This window comes from Pieris napi, chromosome 10 (assembly GCF_905475465.1).
Source record: "Pieris napi chromosome 10, ilPieNapi1.2, whole genome shotgun sequence".
Classification (NCBI taxonomy): Eukaryota; Metazoa; Arthropoda; class Insecta; order Lepidoptera; family Pieridae; genus Pieris; species Pieris napi.
The window spans coordinates 10,774,625-10,799,582 of record NC_062243.1 but is presented as its reverse complement, the minus strand read 5'-3'; the positions used below and the strand labels follow the sequence as shown (position 1 = coordinate 10,799,582).

Sequence of the window (24,958 nt, the reverse complement as noted above, 5' to 3'; positions counted from 1 at the left end):
ATACATATATAATTTTAATAATAGGTATATCTTAAAGCCTTTGACCTTATTAAACTAGTAATTAACTATGTGTGTTAAGCACAGATCTATAATCATGTTCCACCTATCAAGAAAAATGAATAATAAAGCAACTACCAAAATGTGAGACCAGAACTATTAAGGATATTTGAACCCATTAAATTATATATCACAAATAAAATTAATTATATTGTTTGTGTGGCAATGGCAGGTAATTTATAATTATTAAGATATACAACACAAATAAACAAGTAAACAAGTTTTTATTTTTTAAATTTGGTAAAAAATATTTACACTTGTAATTAAATTGCTATGATACACCTTATTAAACTTGAAGTGATTTTTTCAATTGTTTTGTATCTCTAAATAAGTAATTTTAAGATATAAAATTACAAACTATTAAAAAATTCATCTTCTTTTAAACAATTCAATACTTATTATTCTAACAAAAGATAATTTTAAATTTAATATTTATATCATGGCTTCATGGTTTTAATACTCAATTTTATCAATATTAAAAATTATAACAACCTTATACATAAATTAACGGATATTGCAAAAACTAATCTAAGACTTCTATGTCAGTATTATAAAGATTATTAAATAACAACTAGAAAAATGTATAATATACATTATGCAATTATTAAAGTAATTTAATATTTTTCTCTCATTGTACAAATGTATTTTTAACTGATTTGATTTGTTTTAAAAACTATTTTAATTCATTTTATGATCATAAATTATGATTCTGAAATATATTAATATTTCCTAAAGCAGTCTTAATCACAAGTAAATTCAGGTAATAGGTCATCTGGAAGAGTTTAATATAGTCTTCTGAATCCAATCAACATGTGATGTAACAGCATCATAAATTCTGGGTCTTCCTAAACCAATTTTCGAGCAGGCAATTCGCCAACTACTCACACCTAACAGCGACCAATGTTTAGATTTCTCATCAAAACACATCATTGAACTCCCGGCATACTCCTCTTCCTGTAAATATGAATATTATAAACTTACGTACTGATACAATAGAAATATAGTTTTCTGTATGTATTATATATGTAGTATATGTTTTATATTTAATGCGTTTTATCTATCACGTGATCAAAATTCTTGACGTTTCGCGAGCTTTTAAAGGCATCCAAATAAATTACAGTGTAAACTCAACTCAAAACGCTCAAGGGACTGTGCTTATTTTGACGTTTAGCCCGGTCATTTTAGACATAAAAATAGTGATCAAATAAAGAAAATTCCGACAAAGCCAAATTTTCGTAGAGACCTTAGGTTTACCACAAGGAATAAAGTGTCAAAAGTCCCCATCAGTCCCATGTGAGCTTAGCGACTTATTCGGGGTCAAAGGTCAAAATTTTAGGTTTTTTGGATTTTTCTCGAAAACGGTAAGTTTTATCGAAAAGTACCTCAGAGCACAGTTGTAGATCTTAAAATTCTCTAAAAAAATGGTCCCTATGATTTTTTCTCTAAGACTCACTATTTCCCAGATATTGCGCTTGTAAGAATCATATTCCACATATGCCACGTATATACATATTTAGGTACTCAAGCAAGCAAAAATGCCTACTCGTGTCTCTTTTATGTATACATTATTAGTATAACCTGGGAAGGCGCAGCAACGGACAGAAATATATTCTTCTAAAAGTTTATCAGCTTATCCAAAATGCCAAAACTTTATTTTATTTTTACATGCGATGACCGGATGCGATACTACGTCTGCAATGTTTAGAAGGGGCAAAAATTCAGTATTAAAATTATTTGAAAAAAATGATTTGATTGACTGCGCAAAAGTATTTACAGAAATTAAATCTTCACCTCAAATACTAATTACTAAAGGAATTCGGTTTCTTCTTGCGGTTTATGGAGCTCCAAAAAAGATTGATTGTATAGATACGTACAGATATTTAACATTTGTAAAAAATACACGAAACAAAAAGCAAGTACAGCTATCTTGTCTTCCTCCAACATCGGCATCTGCTAGTCAACATTTGTTTCGAGTATACTATCAAGTTCAGACATGGCAAGGCAATGAACTGAACCCTGAAGACTGGGGTTGGAAATTGATAAATAATACTTTGGAACCGATTCGAACTTTACTGCCCCCTGCTCCAGAAAAACTTCTTAACACTATTTTTTGCAATTGCAAGAAAGGTTGTAGTGCCAAATGTGGCTGTAAAAAAGTAGGCTTGCAGTGTTCTCCAGCGTGTACCAATTGCCAAGGTGTCTCTTGCTCAAATGTTCAATTAAATACAAGAGAGGAATATTCATGTGATTTTGATGAAGAGACAACTGATTCATCTTCATTTGAACAATTTCTAAGCGCTTATCAACAGGAAAGAGAAGAAGAAGAACAAGAAGAAATTGAAGAAAACATGATTGTTGAAGTTGAATATGAAGAGTATGAGTCAGATTAAAGTAATAAAAAAAAGTTTGAACGACAGTTAAACTCAATAACCCATATCAATAATCTTCATACTATTAAATAATTATTGTTCCTGAAAATATCGTCAGAAAGGTTCGTGAAATAGGCCTACCGGGGATACCACGTTAAAAAAAACGCGCCGAGTACACTACCTCACAGGTGGTGAGGAAATGTGTGCATATTATGTAGAACGTGATTCTTACAAGCGCAATATCTGGGAAATAGTGCGTCTTAGAGAAAAAATCATAGGGACCATTTTTATAGAGAATTTTAAGATCTACAACTGTGCTCTGAGGTACTTTTCGATAAAACTTACCGTTTTCGAGAAAAATCCAAAAAACTAAAATTTTGACCTTGGACCCCGAATAAGTCGCTAAGCTCACATGGGACTGATGGGGACTTTTGACACTTTATTCCTTGTGGTAAACCTAAGGTCTCTACGAAAATTTGGCTTTGTCGGAATTTTCTTTATTTCAATTGTCTAAAATGACCGGGCTAGTTACAGAGAGTTGTCGTTATTGGAAAGAAGAAAAATCTGTATTTAGGAAAAGTTTATTTCAGACTAGTGTTATTATCGGTATAACGTTATTATCGTCTAGTAGGTATATTTGCTATTCGTTAGTAAATTACATTTATAAATTACTCACATCGCAATCATCTTGATCGTACAGCGGCTCAGCACAAATTCCATTTCCAGTAGCTATGCTAACATTTTCGCAAGTATTCATAGAAGTTGTTACAACATGCACTCTTTGTAATTGGTCTCTATTTCTTGTCCAACCGAGAGTGTTACAAACACTTTGATTGTGTGCGTGGAAACCGTTTTCGGGTAAACAAGCTGGTCTGACAAAGTCAGTCATTTCCACAGGTTCTTCTAGTCGAACCAACGCCAACATACTGCCTTCAACTGGTGAACGAATCATCCCAACAATTCGTCGTTCTTGTTGCCATGGTGACGTGCTCTGAATGCGCACAGTTCCTAATCTTGCTGTCCACTCAGCCTTTGGTTGTCCCTGAAATTATTCTTTATTATTTCAAATGTAAAGGGTAGGGTCAAGACTCAAGTCTCTTATAATTGTACTTTTTTAGTAATGAAATGGATTGATTGTAGGTTTAAGTAATTAATCGGAAACTCATATTTATTTTCTTTTTATATTTATTTCCGAGAAATATCTCGATTATATCTCTTTTCTAATAAATTTTTGAAGTGAAACTTCTTTAGGCGCATGAGGGTAAAATTTGACGACACGAAGATGTGCAGCGTTTTGTCGAAGAAAAGGGAGAGGGCGATTGAGACCGATTGAGAGAGAGTGAGAAGGGTGAATTACCTTATACTCGTAGAAATTCTATTTTTAAAATTAAATTTTCGTAGAGAGAATTTATGAAATATGTATTAGTATTTTATATTTTACTAGCGACCCGCCCCGGCTTCGCACGGGTGCAATGCTGATACTAAATACACTACAGAAAAACGCTACATCCCGCAATTTTTAAATCTGTTATATCTTCGAAAATATTCACTTAAATCATACGGTGTAAAGGGCCATATAGATCTATATTAAATGAACAATGTATTCAAGGTATTTAATTGGTTAAGGATTAATGCTGTATTGGTTAAAATCGCTTCGAAAATTAGCCATTATTTGTCGTAAAAAGTAAATGACAAAAAAAAGTTATTGTGGGTTATCCATAAGAGATAGACATATACCATCATGGACTTTTCTGTAGACCTTTTCAATGTGTACAATACTTAGTACATTATTTTGATAAAACTCGTAGGGTTCAGCCTGCGTTTGCAATGTAAGCGGAAAAAATGTAATTATTTACGACATCACATTAGAAACCTCAAAAATAACAGTACTTCTCCACTATTTAATGGATGTTATTATACATATAAACCTTCCTCTTGAATCACTCTATCTTTTAAAAAAACCGCATCAAAATCCGTTATGTAGTTTCAAAGATTTAAGCATACAAAGGGAAATAGGGACAGAGAAAGCGACTTTGTTTTATACTATGTAGTGATGCAAAATAATTTATTGAAATCTCAAATGGCGAATTGTTGAAAATTAAATAGTCACGTGTTTTTATTATCGAAGAAATTCATTAAATTCCTAACATATCTTCCCTTTTCCCTCAGTCTAAGTCTCGGAAATCTAAAGTTTTAGAATTGAATAAATATGAACCAGAGTTAAAATTTAGTTTGCCAAAGAAGTTTCACTTCTGACATGTGTACTTTGTACGCACGCACTTTTTTTTTTATAAACAAGTAGTTGTCGGGTCTGTTATTGGATTTAAGACTGACCTGAAAACAAGACGCAGTAGTAATAAGCCATAATGAATGTACAAGGACAGCATCACAGGCATGAACGTGGGACCTAAGTAGTGCGGCATGCCACGGCCAGTCGCCAGGATGCGCTGATCTTGATAAACCCTCAACTCCTTTAACTGCATTTAATCCTCGCGCTGATGGTACACCACATTCTAAAATACATGCGTATGAATTATATTTTGTTCAATAACTACTTTGTTTAAATAAAATTGGTTTTTTTTTACTCACCTAATTGGTCACAGACAATTTTTATGACTTTTCTCTCTGGGCACTCAGTTTTGATAAATGAAATTTCAGCTGCAGCAGGGTTGACTATTTCCACGTACTCCGGTTTGTTATTATTATCCAGATCGTCTTCAGAATCCCCTTCGGCATCAGGGACAGCTTCAGCAGTAATTGCTGATCTGATGAAGAGAAGTTGGTGATTATTTACCCTTCCACTATATTTTATTTAGTATCGGTTAAGGTTATTGCGTAACTACTTTCTGCGTAGATAAGATGGCGTTTTTAATGCTTTAGGAAGGACATGGGTTTAGTTTTTAAGACAACAAGTTTATGAGGTTTTATTATAAAATTACTGGAAGAACTAATGCAGTCGTTGTCACCCTTCGCAAAGCTTCTAAAGTGTAGTTAATTTTGTTGTCCTTCATCCTTGACCTACTGAGTCATCTTATTATATAATATACATACTTACTTGTAAGTAAGGGCAGTGCATAATGATGTTGCGACGCTCATTAGGGCTTTTTTGTCATTCTCATACGGCGTAGCACAGATCTTTCCGAATCGTCCCCTTTCTGCCCACACGGCGTAACCGACCCGAGTTCTTACCGCTCCCATTGTTGTCTCGCCATTCTCCCTTTTCCAAGCGGCTAATGATCGAGATACCCACACTACAAAATACGAGGCGATTAGTATTTGAAATACTGTTAGCGTTGGCAAACCAAAATAAAAATTGCTTTTATATCAAGGCACGTAAGAAATTTTGTGGGAAATTGGGTGCGAAATGTGTTGTATGGGGTACAAAAGTTAAACTATTAATAAACAAAAAGTTATATTTTAATATAGTAAAAGGTTCTTACAACATCCAGTTTCATCGCTACCGTCAGCGCAATCAGGTGTACCATCGCAGCGCAAATGTGGTGGTAGGCACCTAGCATTGAGCGCACATCGAATGCTGTCGGTACCGGCGGCTGCGCAGTGAGAACAACTGCGTTCATCAGCAGCATCCGTGCAATCTGGTATTCCGTCGCACGCACGTCTTGATAGAGCAAGCCGCTGCAGGCCTCCGCGACAATCTAATTATAAACAAAAAAGTATAATAATGGTATTTCAAAATGTAATATAAAACTTGTCTAGCCTAGCATTTTTCGAACGTAGGCTATTTTTTACATTAAATCGGAAGACTCGGAAGACGCTATTAATAACTATTACGTCATTTGTCATTTAGATCTGCCACTAAGTCTACTTTACATTTAGAACGGTTAGATTAACCTATGCTCATTCACGGTAAGTAAAATGGAAAAATTGACTTTGAAAAACATGAGAAATTACTAAATGTAGGCGGGTAAGTCTGTCGTGTAATTTTTACATCTAATATATAAAATTCTCGTGTCACAATGTTCGTTCCCATATTCCTCAGAAACCGCTCAACCGATTCTTATGAATTTTTTATGCATATTAAGTAAGTCTGAGAATCGGCTACTATCTATCTTTCAAACCCCTAAATTTTAAGGGTGGTCCACCCCAAAATTTTCATTTATATTTTTTAGACAAAAGTTTTTATTTTTATTTTTTTTATGATACAACATACAAAAATACCTACAACCCCTAATTTTCACCCCTCTACAATCAACCCATATTTTTTATTATATGTAGTAGATAGTTTTTTTTATTAGACTAAAATAATGTTTCTTAGAAATAATATACGTGGCAAAACAACTTTTGCCGGGTCAGCTTTAAATTGCTTCTGTTATCCAATAAGTGATTTTTTTTTGATTACATACAAGCAAATTATAAATTGGTTAACAACATACCTGGTTCAGGCGCACACGAGCCTGGGCCGTGGTAGTCAGGAAAGCGAGAACAGTCAAAATGTGGTCGCAAACGGTCGGGGAGCCGTTCGCCGCAACCCGCGTGGAAGGCGCGACAATATGCGCGACACGGGTAGACTAAGTGTCTCTCCTCACATCGAGGCTGTAGCATTTGGCATACAAAGTCCTGAAAATATTTCATAAACCTTATATTTATACGTAGAAAATTAAATAAATACTTGGTGAGTTTTGTAGTATATGCAACATTAATATTCAAGGTCTGTCTATGGGCCGCAGTTGTGAATCGCAAGGTCGTTTGTTCTCCTATTCTATTCCAAAAAAATGTAAGTCCTTATTAGCCTATTGTTTTACCATGAATAGGTAATAAAGATTTTCATTACATTTCTTTCAAACGTTTCTGATTGATTCTGTTGGGCAAAAAAACTGCCCCCTCATTACTTCGCTATTGCATGTGTACATTACATATCCCCATTTTAAATAATGAAGTACACTTGGAGCAGAAGTATAGTTGGATTACTCCAATTACTAGTATTTTAAATACTATTTTTTTTTAAATATTATTTAGTAGTGTACTACTAAACGTATATTATATCTAACCTGCGCAAGATAAGAACACTCCGCATCTAATAGTTCCCTGAATGCAACGAGGTCACGCAACAAAACGTCCTTGGACGCGTGACCGACTAGATTTGGATAGGTTGTTATGTTGTATGGTAAATGCGAGCAAAGTGATAACGCCAATTGTGAACACTCTCGCAACTCCTCTTCCACTTCTAATAAGGTCTCAGTTGTTGCCGCCTCGGTTGTTGTGGTTTCACTTTCTTTGAGCGCTTCGGATGATATCACCGAGCTTTCCTAGAATAGAAATAATAGAAATTTTAGATTATATGCTGTGGTTCTGTGTCAACACCAAATTGCAGTTTTCTTCGTAATTTTTTTTAATATTTGACTACTTTTCTTTAAAAGGTATACAGAAATACGACAAGCACGTTTTAATTAAAAAAAAATTGCTTTTGTCTGTTGACAAAATACATTTTTATCGTCACGTGTATTGCGATCTTATCCAGGCAAAAAAATAAAAAAAAACTATTAAGTCGATATAGTAACAAACTCATTAATACCAACGTTCTCACTAATGTTATTTTGATTGATGTCTTGCACATTATATACACATAAACAATTTATAGTCAAGTTACCTACTTCTATATGTAATGTATCAGGAACTGCACCCAGGCCAGTGAAGTAAGGTGTAAGTAGAGCCTGTGCCATAACGTCGATGACCGCAGGTGTACTAACCGCTGTAAAAATCGGCTCAAATGACACCTCAAAGTGGACTCGAGTTCCTTCATCTGCACTAAAATTAAAAAGACACTTATATTATTAAGTTAAACTATGTTACACATAATACATATCTAGTAAAAAGTGAAAATGCAACTGCAACCGCTTTCCTCCAACTACGATTTTGTTCCCTTTGGGGTAGTCGCTTTTGGGTCGTGGGGTTCAAGTGCAGAGGCGCTTATTAAAGATTTAAGTTGGCGCCTGGTAGATAGTGCCGGTGACCCCAGAGCTGGTGCTTTTCTCGCTCAACGAATAAGTATCGCAACGCAGCGAGGAAATGCTGCCAGCTTTCCTCGCTGCATGCAGCAGCTAATGTACTTAAGTACTTAAGGTACTCCACTGGGACCAAACTTTTTAAACTTCTTTTAAGTTTTTTTTTATTAATTTTTAATTAGATTTATTATTATCTACTATGTAAGAAAATTGTAAATACTGTATATTTGATTGTTATGTTTCGGTTTTAATAAACGATATATATTGTACGATATTACTTAGTAAATGTTATTTGAAGTCAATTAAATTATTATGTTTTAAATCTTTTTATATATTTCAATGTTTCAATGTAAAAACAACACAAAAACTGCGAGTTGGTGCATGGCATGCGTCATCGATTTTTAAACTTAAGACATGCCGATTTCCTTCTTTCACCACAAGATTACGATATATTATAGAAAAGCACTGTTGGGGCTAAAACGCACTACCACTAGTACACACTTCGTATTAGCAGTATCTCGTAGTCGTGTTTCTAGCTAGCTCGTCTCACCCGCTCTTCGTCTTTAATTTGGGAACTGTTAGTAAAAGTAAATTTAGATCTACCATTTTTTTTAACATTTCATACGTGTATATTCAATAAGAATTAAAGAAAATAATTTGATCTATTATATTCGAAAAAAGAAACAGACGCAGGCAGATAACACGGTAGGAAGACGTTTAAAAAAAGGTCCAACGTGGATTCGCAATGCTGGAGAACGCCAAGTTTGTAAAAAATTTAGAGGAGACCTTCGAAGGACAAGCTGTAAACTGCTGAGTGATAGAGGCTATTATATTACTTTAGGCATATTTACTTTATATTTAGCATTTAAGTTAAACAGCATTAAAAGCTTATTTTATTATTGTACATACCCCATTTTTATCTCCAATAACACCTCATGAGGTATGGGTAAGACATAATATTCATTATGCATGTACAGTACAGGTAATATATGGGTTATTATTCCATGAGATATGGCAACTAGTATGACACATTGAATTATTGATTGAATCGAGAAAGTTTTATGCGTATTTCTAAGCTCTGTACTTTCTATGCAATTCGTGTTTAAGCCGCATTCAAGGTTAGCCCTTTCTTTCGGTGGCCTGATTCACTGATTGCGGAATTGTACGTGAAGAATACTAAAAACGAGCTAAATTTTTAAGTAGAACGTGTGCACGTATTTTAAGTAAAACAAAACGAAAATAATATCCGGTTTTTAAATAACTGTGCCGTTAAAACAATAGGCATATTCCTCGTATCGTATTATTGTGAATACAAGAGCCTGAAATGGCTTAATGTTGAATTGATCATAATAGGTTTTGGTGTAGGATCCGGAGAGTTGTGGGCTTTTTTCTCTAAATGCTTTTCAAGATCTGGGGAGAGGAGAGGGCATTTTTGTGTGAGAAAGTTTATCGTATATACCCGAATATGTCGTAGATAAAATGTATAGTGATAAAAACGAATACAGCTTTAACTGTTTAAGTAAGAAAATCATTTTGATACACATAAATATATATCTAGTACAGAGGAAGGTCGCAGACTGCATTTAATCAAAATTCTACGCAACTATATTTAGCACAAAGTTTATATTTTACAATAGAATTATGTATTATTTATTGTAACTGTATGTTGAAGGAGACTTTCTAAAAATAATCATATTGCTTATGCAATCTATGTCCAAAAACAATTCAAAACGAATTTAGTTCCAATTACGTAAAATCAGTAGCAGATAGGTAATTTGTAAGAGCTTGAAGCATATAATAGAAATTATTGATTACAGATTCCATTTTTAAAATGTCATAAATCATATCTGATCTCAAGATCAAACGAGATCAATATAGCATTCATGTATTCGGTACCTAATGGCCCTGCAACACGCTCCATCTCAATTCGTGAAAGCTAACTTTCTCTAATTTAAATTACCATGTTCGTACGTGCGATACTTGCGCATGATTTATTTTACTGAGGTCATATTTCCTAAAACACATGGAACTCTACGAGCTAATAGAAATTTTGAATTTACTACTGGCCACTTTCATGACCTAGTGAAAATAAATTGTTTTAGGGTTATTTCTAGAAAAAGTAAAACCGAGAACTTTCCCATACTGCTGAAAATTTAGCCTAGTTTTATACCACTTATGGCGCTTTAGTTACCCATCAATAATTTGTTATATCTATGTATTTTAACCAGAATAAATAAGGTAAAAAAAATAAGTAGAATTTTGTACCAGTGTCGCCATTTTTGACACACATATACATAATATACAGTGCACATACATAACTGTTTAAACATGCGGCATGTTTACGGTATACCCAAACAGCTTTAATTACTTCTTTTTTATTAAGTTAACACGGATATCATAGAGTAAATTTCGGTAACATAATTATTATCGGAGAAGCTTTAAGCTTTTATACAAAAATTACGCCTTCCACAAAACGCGTAAAGCAAATCTGATGAATCTTTTTTAGCCTTAATATTCCACAGTTCGGAAATACAAAACACTAATCGACAATTACAGTAATAGTGAGACGAATTGCATTTTAATGCATTTCCGTTATGCACCATTACTCCATTGAATCATCAGGCGCCAGGAATACTTGAACACAGATGACTATTCTAAATGTAATATGTGTTTACATCTATCATTCCATTCATCAGTATAATTAATACAATAAAATATTTTATGTATATTATCCATAATTCTGTGAACATATTTAGCCGACTCTCCAATTACCAGGGTTAAATCTTCAATCCATTCTGGACTGTGGCTAAATTTGTATGTAAATTTAAACTATACATTAAAAGAAACTAGTATTATATTTCTACGACCCCTATCGCCCGTTTATCTATTTAGTTTGTGGCCAACAAATTGCAAGAATACTCAAATAAATCATTTTTTACTACCAAACTAGGTACATTATGCCTTTGTAAAAATCAAACTTAAATGGCATTGATTCCGTAAAGTTGTTTACCGTCGTGACTTATTGTCTGCTATTATGCCTTGTTACATATTGCAAAACAATCTATTTCTTAATTATGTAATCTATAGGTACAATTTTCTCCTTAATAAACATCTTTTTGTCCTAGGCGCGACAGACAGCCCCATGTGCAGAGGCTGTTTCAGCGCAGAGAAATCAGACACCCACGTAGTCCTGGAATGCGAGGCTGTGGCTAAACAACGTGCAGAAATCCTCGGAACAGTGAGGTCGCTTCGTGAAGCTGCGTAGCACCCAGGTGGCTTCTGTGCTTTTGGATGCAGTTAGGCTGGCTTAGTTAGCCAGGACTTTACGCACGACGGACCTATTGAGAGTCTAAGTGCGGAATCTGAGTCCACAAACCAATAACCAAATTATTTGTTATCTTGATATAGTAATGGACTCTATGGGCCTACATATTTATTAATAAATCGTTGTAATATAGACCAGTGCCGATAATTTTTGAAACCAAAAAAAATTACAGTAGGATGAAACCCATTAGAAAAGCAGGGGAATATGATCAAAATGAAAGGAAAAATAAATTACGGTCGATCTGAGGTCGGGAAGGGGTAGGGGGGGTAGTTTTAAGGGTAAAAAACGGTTTATCTCGATTTCCCGCAAAACTAAAAGTCCTATCGAAGAAAACTAAATGGCAAAGTTGTAGGTCATAAAAAGATCTACAACTTTTGTATTCACACATTTTTCACATAACCTCAAAATTTATGTGAAAAATTCAAAAAACCAACTTTTTGGTTTTTTATTTCTATCTTTTACAAAAATTTATGTTTTTATACGAAATTTGGTGAAAACTTTCCTTATTATGTCCCAAATATACTGTAATTTATTTGATTAAAAATATTAATTTTTTCACCTTATTTTTAATTAATTATATTTATAATTAATTAATATCGAAAAAACACCCTAATTTTGAATCGAAAATTCTGACGTCAAAATTTCAGCTTTTTTCACTTTTTATTTATTTTAAAGGCTATCTGCACTGGTCTAATATAGCTTTAAGCGTGCTGTATGACAAAAATGTTATGAACCTTGAAGTGATTGACTGCATATTAAAATTTGTAATATTTATCGGTTAAGATGTGAAGGTAAATAAACGAAAGACATGACGTCAGTAACGGGACAATTTTTTTTCTTTTTCACATTGAATTCATAATATTCGTATGCGGTAAGATATAATTAGTGTTTGCGAGCTGGTTCACCCTACGGCAAGATGCATTTTCTTTGTGTAATATTGAAAGTAGTTTACCATGACCATGAATCGAGTCGACTTAAAGTTATATCATACAAACTTGTTGATAATATTCAGTCAGTTCCTAGTTAAGCTATTAAGCTTATTATAGAACGTGCTGCTTTTGAATTTAAAAACAAATTAGCTGGTGCTTCTCTGGAAGCTCTGTGCAATGCGTAACACAACTAATCATAAAGCCTACTTAGTAGCTTTAGATTTTATTATAGAAAATATTAAAAATCCTTGAAAAAAAATCTTTTTTCAGTGACAATAGGTGATGTTGAAATTGCGAGATTTTTTTCTTCTATTATTCTTCTTTACGAGGCTTGGTAATAATTATCCGCATTCCGCACGTACACAAATAAGCCAAAACAATCATAATTTTCATGTTACTTCATTACCCGAAGATATTATGACATCGATGTACTGATTCAAACAAACAGAAATATAAAAGTAATAATTTATATATATATTTTTTTATATCTAGTTTATTATCGTTTATTTTTATTATTTAATATCTCTTTTATCTTTGTAAAGTTTCCCTTTAAATGTTGTGCACATTTGTAATTGCTGCATACATATATTGTATATTTTAAATGTCGTATGTTCTCTGTAAGTGTTTCGTTAGTAAAGCTTTTTCAAATAAATAAATACAACAATTTAAACTCACTCATCTAACGCCAATATGTCCGCACCCACAAAGCATGATCGTAGCTCAGACCGGCTGTACACATCAGATAATATTTGCTGTAACTCTGATTCTCGAGTGCTATTGTCAGCTAAATTCATTGATAAATCCTCTTTTGAACTCCAGGAAGATACTATAAACGATCCCTTGAACGCTTGCCGGTTCAAAGGGTCTCCAAAAAGGTACATATCTGTAATAAAATACTCAAAATATTAACTTATTCAAATACATCCACACTATTGGATGTTAATTCTTTATTAGTAACTCAAAAAATGGATACATTCAAAGGTTTTGACTAAATTTATGAATTAAAACGTTAATTGTCAAAATGTTGTGTGCGCAGCGTGAGTTAGATTTAAAAAAAAAGCTTAAGATGGTCGAAATATCTTAAATCTGCGGTAACTAGGCCATTTTAGCAACAAAACCCGTTTTTATTATAATGATTGAATAGGTTCATCGAACAAAGTATATCGATTCACTTGTTGTAGCGAATGCAAGGCCGATCGCTTGGCCTTTTCCTGCGGTGACGGGCGTAACTTAAATGTCGTACGGTCTGAGAAAATACTGAACTATCTCACTGATTTGGAGATAAGAATGTACTTCCAAATATATGAACATAACATATTTAAACGAGTAATTGCCTCATTTAATAAAAAACATTCAAGGATTTTTTAAAGCTGGTATAGAAAAATTAGTTCATGTAATTGCTAATCGCTCAGACCTAAATATTATTCGATCAGTCGAATTGCTATCTTTTTAATAAAGTTCTTGTTCTCTTGTCTCTGTGTAAAAAATTGGGTTCATACTGTTATAAAAAGAGATAAAAGTTCTTCTCTTGAACTGAAACTTCATTTAAAATGGTGCAGTTAGATTTAGTTATTAAGTAAAACTATGTACTTAGGTACTAAATTGACTGAAAATTATTACTTTTAATAGATCAATGAAGAATTCCATATACAAAGAACGGTGCAACTTTGCTACGAAATTGAATGTCTGATTACTGATTTATAATTATTAAAAATCTTTAATTTTCAAGTAGCTCTAAGGTGAAGTAATTGCAATATTTACTATGCTTTAAGTAACTGTTTATTATTAAACTTTGAGTACGGATGTTAAAATATGTCACCTGCTATAATTACGTGTTTTAATATGGAATTATTGATTTTGTTTACTTTGGAGTAGAGACTCTTGGGCCGTGGGTTTCAAGTGCACAGGCACTAGTTACAGATTTAAGTTGGCGCCTGGTAGATAGAACCGAAAACCCCAGTGCTGGTGCTTTCCTCGGTCAACGAATAAGTATCGCAATACAGCGAGGAAATGCTGCCAGCATTAAAGGTACACTGCCACAGGGAACAAACTTTTTAAATTTGTTTTAATTTTCTAAATGTTTATCTTTGTAGCTTATGAATATTGTTAATACTGTGTTGGAAATAAATATAAACGTAACTATCATATTGAAATACATACGTCCGAGGTAGACGGCGACAGCGGCGAGTAACAATAACACAAGTAGGGCAGCGATGGCCGCACAGCATCCTCTGCAAGGTCGGCTCAATTTGCGACGAGTAAACCTAATATCGCTACTAACAGACATCGTGGATTCTGGCCGGTGCCTACATCGCCGCTGGCCATTACGTGACCACCCATAACCGAGCTGGAATAGAAAGTGAAAATTATTCTTAGAAAACTAACATAAAAGGTCTAATGTAATGCAGTTTTTTATTTAACTTATGTATTAATAATCGTAAGTGGATAAAAACATTTTTCAGTATCATGAGTAATGTCGAGAAACGGTGGGACAGATCTTTATTTTAAATCAATAATTGTAAAGCTTGTAATGATCGTAGAAAGTAATTTCTCAAGAAATAATTGAACTAAGTATACATGCTTTTCACTCTCATTTAATGATCCGTAATAAAATTGTAATTTTTATTAATAAAAACTCGTTTTGCAAGGAGGTTTTAGGGTACAACTTTCACAATAAGGAGATTGACTCATATACTACTAAAATATTAGAATCGGAAATCGTGTTCTTATTTAAACAAGTTTTGGTGTGTTTAAACAAACATGTTTGACATTGGATAGCATAAAATAATAATCTGCAGTAATCTTCAGCTTGTTCGTTGATGTCTTTTATGCAGATAAATAATTAAAAAACACGCAAACAAGACATCATGATGACATATAAACGTCAAAGATTATCTAAATTATGGGATCATCATGCACAGAGTATACGTAAAAATAAAACTCAAACTTAACAAGTACGGACTTATTTGTTTCTAGTTGAAAAAAATATTGTAATGTCGTAGTTTGATCGACGTTGGTCTAGTTATAATGTAACACGATTAGGCCTTGGTACAATTGGTACTTGGGATGTTCAACAACATCGCAGTGTCGCGAAATTAGGCACAAGTTCGACAGGTTTTCGTCATCCGAAACATAGTTCGAGTTCCAGCACACCCAATGGTGTGTTATATTTTCCAGCGCCACCCGGGATTTATCTCCGAGACCTCATGAGTATATATAGCTATACCTGCTATACGGACCTATTTTGTAAGAACAAAAGCGTCTGAAAGAAGTCGCTTTACATAATAGGAAGCTTAATTATTTCGAAAACAAAATAAAAAATATTATGCTCACAAAATTGCAACTAAAGCAATTATGAGTGTTACTTAACATAATACGTAAGAATGAAACTGTCCCAAGTAACTAATGACACAGTTAAATATTTCACGACGTTAATTAAGAGCGTAATTTTTAAATTAAATCGCATGAAATATGAAGAAAAAAAACTTTATTACGTTATATTTTCATCGAATCGCCATAAATTTGTATGGTGGTCATAAAATATAATTATTTAACATCATAATATTTTCATTACGTTTATTCCGTTGAATACCAAACCCTTTTAATATAAAAGCAGATTAGCTGCCATTTGCAAATGCCAGGTGCTGAAATTGGTTCTGTTGCGGCAACATAGCCTATAGGCCAACATTCCGCATTTGTTTTAATTTAACCAAATACGTCTTATTTATAACAAGCAAATGAAAGAATTATCTAAATATGAAAACACTACTCCAAGATATTGATTTCGATGTGAGGCGCTACAACCTTTTAGGTTTAGGCCTCAGATTTCTGAATCTCTTGTGTTCATTTGTTTTTTCTAATAGGCAAGTAGGTCATCAGCCTTCTGTGCCTGACGACGTCGACTTTTGGACCTAAGACATACATACCGGTTTACTCACGATGTTATCCTTCACTGTACGTGTGTTAAGTCGAGTTTGATGAACTTGAAAACCCAAATCTACTATATATACGCATTTGAATAGTTCAGTAAAGCTATATATAAAAACGGAATCTAAAACTTCTAACCGTTAAATTCTTAGTTAAGATTCTAAGAAACAAAATAAAATCGATAGTATGAAAATATAATTGATTCGTGCTTCGCGCTTATTTACCGTAAGTCAACTTTTATTGAGTTCTCCGTAGCGAATAATGCGAACGCCCTCACTTTCAACCGCAAGAAATTCGTTACACCTGTATTATTTGACTGAAGACACAAATTAGTAACATGACCTCATTTGAGTTTAAAAATTGAAAGCGACTGTATATAGTTTGACGAATATTGAAGAGATCTTTCTTGTGAGTAGTCAATCCTTATATGATTTCTTTTGATGCCTTACATCATACATGGCATTGTTTAATAGTTTCACTGGCATTATTAATAAGAGATACGTGTGTATATGGAATGTTATGTAAGTAGTAATCGAAATTATTTCACAAACAGAGTTACCCTACAGTGGATAAAGGGACATAGTGGATCTCTCGGCAATGATGCTGCCAACGAACTTGCGAGGAGAGGCACCGGAATGATGCCTGCTGGCCCGTATCCGCTCCTTCCCTTGCCCTTCTCGCAAGTGCGAACCTGGATTCGCCACAGATCTGCAGAACTCCAACATCAACGATGGTCGCAAAGCGCGGACTGCAGTCAAAAGGGCTCTGCCAGCAGTTAACCCGCAATTGACAAAGCGACTTCTAAACCTAAACAGAACTTATCTCAAAACAATGATAGTGACAATTACGGGTCATAGTCTCCCTACTAAACCCTGGCCTAGGCGCGACAGACAGCCCCATGTGCAGAGGCTGTTTCAGCGCAGAGGAATCAGTCACCCACGTAATCCTGAAATGCGAGGCTGTGGTTAAACAACGTGCAGAAATCCTCGGAACAGTGAGATCGCTTCGTGAAGCCTGCGCAGCACCCAAGAGACTTGTGTCCTTTTGGAAGGAGTGAGGCTGGCTAAGTTAGGCAGGACTTTACGCACAACAGACCTATTGAGAGTCTAAGGGTGAGATCTATAGAGCGCACTTAGACTTTGCTCAGACTTAACTATAACCATTCTTTACTTTTTTAAAGGATAATAAAGAAGGTATTGCATGAAATGAAACATCAATTTCTGTCTTAGCTTGAGCTTAGCTTAATCTCACCGTTAAAATGTCTATAAATATACTAAATCATAGTTTAACCTTAGTGTTTTTCGTAAGTAAAGTCTGAGCAAAGTCCAAGTGCGCACTATAGATCTCACCCTTAGTGCGGAAACTGAGTCCACAAACCAATAACAAATAAACAAAATCTAAATTATTTCCAATATTCGAAAAGCTATGAATCTACTTGATATGTTCGATTCGGGTATTAAGAAATTAAGAACCTACTACTTACTTACTCTTCATAAAAGTCAGTATCACTTAAATGCCTAGTAACTAAAAAATATGAATTGAAACAACTGTATTAAACTATTTTTAAGTAAGCTTAAAGGTACCTGGTTTCAAACAAGGTCATAGACAAGTTAAACTCTTTAGAATTTAGATTATGTCGGAGAAAAAACAAGGTTGTACCCGTAAGTGAGCATTAGGTACATTATATCAGTCGCAAAGTCTTGGGTAGACTTGCACATATAAGTTATTAATGTATGTTATATTTTCGACTCGAGACGTATCTCATTACGTTTTTGACGCTAAGTCTCTTACGCTACGTCTCTTAGCATATATCATCATCATCAATCGCTATATACCCTTGTGGGCCTTAGCCTCCTCAAGTAAGTTTCGCGATCTATTATTAATAATAATAATAATTGCTTCTTGCGTCCAACTTCGAACCCCCATTGTTTTGAGGTCCTTGACAACTCCATCCCACCATCGCACTCGCGGCCTAAGCATATATACATAGCATATACTTTTAAAAAGTTTCCTCAGGTAGGTATTCGTAGACACCGGTGCGATTCTGATAGCAACACGCATAGAATTTTGATACGTTTGGTTTAGTAATATACACAACACGAACGACACTTACTGCTTCTACTTACACCCAAATATGCTCACATTTTTATCATGAAATATCACGAAAAATTGTGTCTTAAAATACGTATTTCATTTCTTTTAATATTAAATTTGATACACATAATAAATAACAAATATAGCCAATCTTTAAAATAAAAAAAAAAACCTTATTTGGCTGACTAACTGTGTTTTAATTAAAAGCTAGATATAGACATTGAACGTTGTGAAAGTATACATTTCTGCTATTCTTACTTAATCCATTGTTAGACTGCCGGCTTTTTATAAATAGCTATAGATGTATATCATTTTTCTTATTTCCGTATTATTTACGTGTTAGATGCTGGTTTTTATATCGATCTCTCAATTTTAAAATGAGTCATGCTTTATTGAATTTATCTCTGTATTACACAAGGTTAGTCTAGAGGTTATGGGTTCGTTTCTGGGGGATAAAATGCATTTGGAACACACAGTTAGAGCTTGCTAAGACATTAATTGTCAGTTCCATAATCGAGTTTCCTAACTCATTTTAAATGAAATTGCTTGAAGTCATATGCATTTTTTCACATATTTTAGGGAGCGTTCAAGTATTACGTTACGCAAAATTTTTAGATTATTGACCCCCCCGCCCCATTTAACGCGCCGTAACGTTTTTCTGTACCCAAGTATAGTAAAACGTTTACGACTCTTTACACCTAAAAATTACCATTATGAGGTGTAAAGTACTGGAAAGTCGAAAATAATATTAACAATAACGCGTAATTCAATTCCCGCCCCGCATCGTAACGTTTTACAAAAAGGTCCCCCCCCCCCAAAATTCGTTACGTAATACTTGAACGCTCCCTTAACCAAGAAATTAAACTTAGCACTTTTTGCCGCGCAACAACCACTTTGTGGAACCAGCTACCCACTGAAGTGTACCCGCACCAATTCGACTGACGGTCCTTCAAGATAGACCATATCAATATTTAAAATGCCGCCAACGTACTTGCGAGCCTTCTGGCATTGTGAGTGTTCACGGTATCACTTGACATGATGGGTCTTTTGCCCATTATGTACGAACTAATTAACTGTGAAAAATTAGAATTAAATATTTAATATTTTATAATTTATTAATAAAATACTAGAAAAAAAAAAAAATTACTGTGAAAATATTTTAATTTATACATGCCATATGCAAATGCGATACATTTTACGATCTTTTATAATTATCTAAGCAATTGTTAGATAATTATAAAGATCATTTTACTAATTAATGGATCATGTCATGCGATAGCATGTCAACGTATGTAATGCAATTATTGTATTCTTATAAATACAGATTATCGAGAAGGGTTCACACCAGCACGTTGACCCCATATAGGTTACGTAAAGTATAACTAATGAATTAAAAAAACGTGTTTCATCTTACGAAGTTATCTGATGTATCTACAGGAATGTACTATAAACAAGATGTTTGTTCAACATAGTGCAAGCATTTGGGTTCATCTATTCGGAGCCATCATTAGCGCCGAAATCTATCAAAACCTAAATAGCGCTAAATTAAGTAAATGCGACATAATCTCTCACACTAAAATGTCACTAGGACCATAGTAAACATACATAGAAAATGTATAAAACATTTATTATAAAGATAATTAATATTTATAATAAAGATACACAATAGGAAATTTAGTAGGTAAATTTGCTAACAGACGCATTTTTAATCTAAATCTCTCACTAGATTGATTATTAAAAATTTAAGTAAAACGTATTATAAAATAAATTGAAAAATCTATTCTTAGTCTCATTTAGATTACGACACTTTCTCATTATATTTATTTCCACGATTCAGATTGGCCGAGTTTTGTGATCCATTGCGACCGAGGTAATATTTCTTCAATGAATGAGATTGAAATAAGATATCAATCGCGGTTCTTGACCAATGATTTTGTAATACAAATTGCTGTTCACATTTGAATACTGACTATATTGGGTATCAGGTTGAGTTGCGGACAAGGCTCCGCTATCACTGCATACCGGCTTAATAATAATAATAATGGTGATATTCTCCACCATGTTTTTTTAAAGCGCACGAGTACCAGATCTCTCCGTCAGATTTATTCATGCTTTTTCCAGCAGATCCTTCGTACAAATCTTTAAAGAACTTTATTTTGTAGGAACTAATACACATTACCTAACTAATGAATAACATTTTGATATATAAGTGTAAGTGCATTTATCACTAAGATTACATATGTTTGTATGTGTGTCGTAGGGTCATTTGATTATTGAGAGCATGCAAGAGCAGTGAGAATACTGAATAGATAATCTATAACTACAGACGAGTCGTATGAATTGCGCCATTTTATTATAAATGCACTAAACATGTTTTGTGATGTGCAAGAATATTGGACCGTGAACTTTATTTACCTTGAGGAGATTGTGCTTTGAAATTAAATTATTCCGGTTCGAAATTTACAAAAAGTTCTTACAATTATGTTGTTTTGGCCCTCTAATTTTTGTTAAAGTTGAATAGTGTTGGGCTAGTACTTTTAACCTGCGCCTCTCATCCCTGAGGTTGTCGGTTCGAACCTCGGCTGTGCACCATTAGACTATGTATGAGAGCATTGAACACTCGCTCGTGCGGTGAAGGAAAACATCGTGAGAAAACCAGCAAGCCTGATCCTCAAGCAGTCAGGCACAGAAGGCTACTTGCCTATTAGGAAAAATAAATAATCACGAAACAGGCACTACAAACACTCTCAGACAAAAAATACACTGAATGCACAATATACAGAGGAAAATTACAAAAGCAGAATCGTACAGTTATATGAACATGAAAAAACCATTCTTCATCTAATCGAAGTTTATAGTACGTTAATGAATAAGACTAATCCAGTAATATCGTGAATCGCATATAGTGTATAGTGGCAAATAAGTGGAATAATAGTTTTGTTTTTCCTAATAAAATTACGTGCGCGAACGACGCAAAATTTGGCTGTGTTACGTGCAGACCCATACCGACACAGCAAAAAAATAATTATTTTTATTACTTTTTATCCTACTTTTAAATTAACCAGTTTAACGGAATCTAACTCTTATGATTCACTTAAGACAGAAGCAAATAAGTCCGAGTCCGTTGTGGTCAGTGGCAGCTCGTCGACCCGGATCGAAATCACGGCTGCGTGGACATGGCCGTTAACATCTACTGACACACTTACCTATGTGATTTACCGAATTAGCGGGAAATCGACCAAGTACACTTTATTACCAGCGGGCACGGCACGTTTTGTGCAGCGAATAAGCAACTCCCATCGAAATTCTGTGTGAGATTCTTTACACCCTTGCTCAGCCCATGCGTTTGTACGCCTAGGGTAATGTCAAAAACATCTTGGATGACGGGAGACAGTTACTAGTGAGGGTAAGATTACGGTTCACGTCTCGTTTCTGAATCTCACCCTGATAGTGATTCATTTATACCTACAAGGGTCGTTTTTCGACTTTAGTACGACTCTTACGTTTTTCATACGAAGTAGGATGGTCTGGCTAATGAAAGAAGATAATTGAATTATTTGAAAACTTTCGGATGCCAAAACAAAATGTCATTGAATTTCTTAGGTTAGAATGATTTATTATCTTGATACTTCATACAATTACTCATTTTCATTTCTATTATATATTTTTTCCGAATAGTTGACAGGTATAATAGCCTAAAGTTTGTTTTATAGATTTTTTGGATTTTGATTATTTCGAATAAAGTTGTGTTTTATAATAAATATAGTTTTAGTTTTCCATGCAATGCTAGTCATTTTAAGTATCAATAATAAAAGACTAGTACGTATAGTATTAAATTTCATAGAATTACAGTTACTATCAATGTAAAAAATAATAAAATAAAATCAAGTAAGTTTCATTCACAAAATATATCAAACTTTTAGGGATACTATTTATTACTATTTTTTTTTATTTGCCGCTCTTTTTCGTTATCTTCTTTCATTAGTCAGACTCTAGTAAACAGTAATACGTTTATTTATTTATCAGAGCTTTATAAAGCAATTGTTCAAAGACAGTTTAGATTCCTTGTATATTAGGTTAATTTTGTAGAAAATAAGTTAAGATGTGGAATTTCGTACCTCTAATTAATACTCTTTATTTAATGTAGCTTTGAAGATTTGTCTTCCAATTTCGAAGGTTAAGCGTAGGTTTAAATGAAGAGCTTCGTAAGACAATTTATTGTTTAAATTGCACAAAGCATTGATGGGTGTATTAGACCTTTATTTAGATTGTTAAGGTCATCTGTATAAGGACTTATAAACTGGTATTTTGTGGATAAATTGTTTTAATTAAATTCGCCGAAGTCGTTTTTAAACTTTGTTAGCTTACCCGAAGATATCTGTTTTGTTATAAACGATATTGCTTTTAAAGAATTGGTCGGGATTACTGTAGCAATGTAACAATTGAACGACATTTTAGTGTATTTTTAAGGCGGTTAAAAGGATTTTTTAGTAATTGTAGCTAGATAATTTAGTAACAATAATATAACCACTCATTGTTCATAAATTTTTTTTCTAACAGCCTTTATATTTATAATTTGAAAAATACAGATTTAAAAGTTCAAAAGGGGACTAACAATACAATGGGTAAAATCAGAAATATAACCACTTCTAATAGAAATGCATTTAAAATTAACTCAGCATTTTTTTTTAAATTTATTACTTGTGTATTACCAGTACAAAGACAAACTAAATCTTCTACAATTTACTGTTCAATGTCTAGTTAATTTCATATAATTATTAAGTGTACTTGGTTACCTATAAGAATGACGTTATTTTGAGGTTGAGTTACTAAACTCCTAATCATACTATTTAACCCCTTATGAACCAAACCAGCTAGTATATTAAATATTTAATAAACTGAGTTACACATCAATACACGTTCTATCTGTATAATTTACTATTGAAAAACAATTAGAGATATCAAAACAGTACAACTATTCATAATACCTACCATAATTATTACGCAGTAAAATTTTACTCGGTATTTGACGTATATATAAAAATTCTCAATAATTATTCTTACTATTTTGAATAGCTATTGAATTTCTTCACATATGTAACTGCAATTAACTGTTGCATTTACACGATGAAAGATAAATTTAATAGAATATATTTAAATTATATATCAACAATAGTAGGAGTATTTTCCTACTTATCTAAAATTCATTACGATTAAATACGTATATATAGAAGATAGTAGAAGAAATTTAAACTATATAAGTACTGTTTTTTTTAAATGTATATATATAGTTAAAGTATACATGTCTATAGTAGATACTTTAAGTTATAACTATGTATATAGATATAGCATGAGTGAGAGGCTGTATTTACTAGTGCAAGGACTGGCTCAAGTAGGTTCGAGTTTTAAGTTTCCTGCTCACGAAAGAATGCGCGATACGTACTGATACCTCGATCTTATCTTAAAAATCTATCGAAAAACAAAAGGTTGCTAGTATAAGTGCGATAAACTTTTAACACTCCTCCTTTAAAGTTTATGTTTAACAAATCATAAACTTTACTTATTGTTTGGTAGTATAAATAATACTCTTATAGAATACATATTATAACAAGTAATTTTAAATGGAAATAAATATGACGCGGGCAGCCTTATCGCTACAAACGATCTCTTGTAGGCAACTCGAATTTTATGCTTATATGCATTTGTTTTTTTTTTTTCGTAGTGTGCTAACGTAATAATTTTCATTGCAACAAGGAAAAATAATCACCTCTCATTTTTACGTCCTGTTCTTATTTGTTTAAAATGATTTAAAACCACTCTTATATCAATCGACTTTTTACATGAAACTTCCGCATTGGCGTCAGTCGCGTTGCAAAACGAGTTTCAAAGCTTTTTACATCAAATCGATTGGCAATATATTTTTCCTAACAAAAACAGGAGAAAGTGCTTATTGTTCTTGGAAAAGTGTTAGACACCCCATAGAAAGCTTCGCGACACAATTTCATAACAATAGAACTCACCTCTGACTCCCATGTGTCTTTCACGCGCGGCTTGCTCTTCATATTACCAGAAAACGTCATTTCACTCACAGATCACAAGCACTTTAAAACCCCGCTAAATGTAAACATTGTCGCGCATAACGCAACAGATCCGACGTGAGACTCCGCCCGGTGCTTTGTGCGAACTCCCGCGCCGTATTGGGTACGCACTACAGTTAACTTTCTCTCTAGTTAGCGCCATAACTCGTACGCCATCGAAAGTCCCCACAACCTCAACGGGTCAAAGCCTCCATTT

The 24,958-nt window shown here is 33.6% G+C and overlaps 1 protein-coding gene across 1 annotated transcript; it reads right to left on the bottom strand.

Annotated features, from left to right (window-relative positions):
• Window positions 1-264: 264 nt before the first annotated feature.
• On the bottom strand, window positions 265-24,861 carry LOC125053015 (atrial natriuretic peptide-converting enzyme). The gene is made up of 12 exons (XM_047654183.1): window positions 24,685-24,861; window positions 14,804-14,990; window positions 13,319-13,526; window positions 8,039-8,192; window positions 7,436-7,693; window positions 6,821-7,004; window positions 5,867-6,082; window positions 5,482-5,677; window positions 5,016-5,191; window positions 4,761-4,939; window positions 3,103-3,468; window positions 265-1,011 (listed from the first exon to the last, which is right to left on the bottom strand). Exons 1-12 carry the CDS (start codon window positions 24,742-24,744, stop codon window positions 826-828), a joined length of 2,370 nt encoding a protein of 789 aa, XP_047510139.1. The 5' UTR covers window positions 24,745-24,861; the 3' UTR covers window positions 265-825.
• Between the last annotated feature and the right edge of the window lie 97 nt (window positions 24,862-24,958).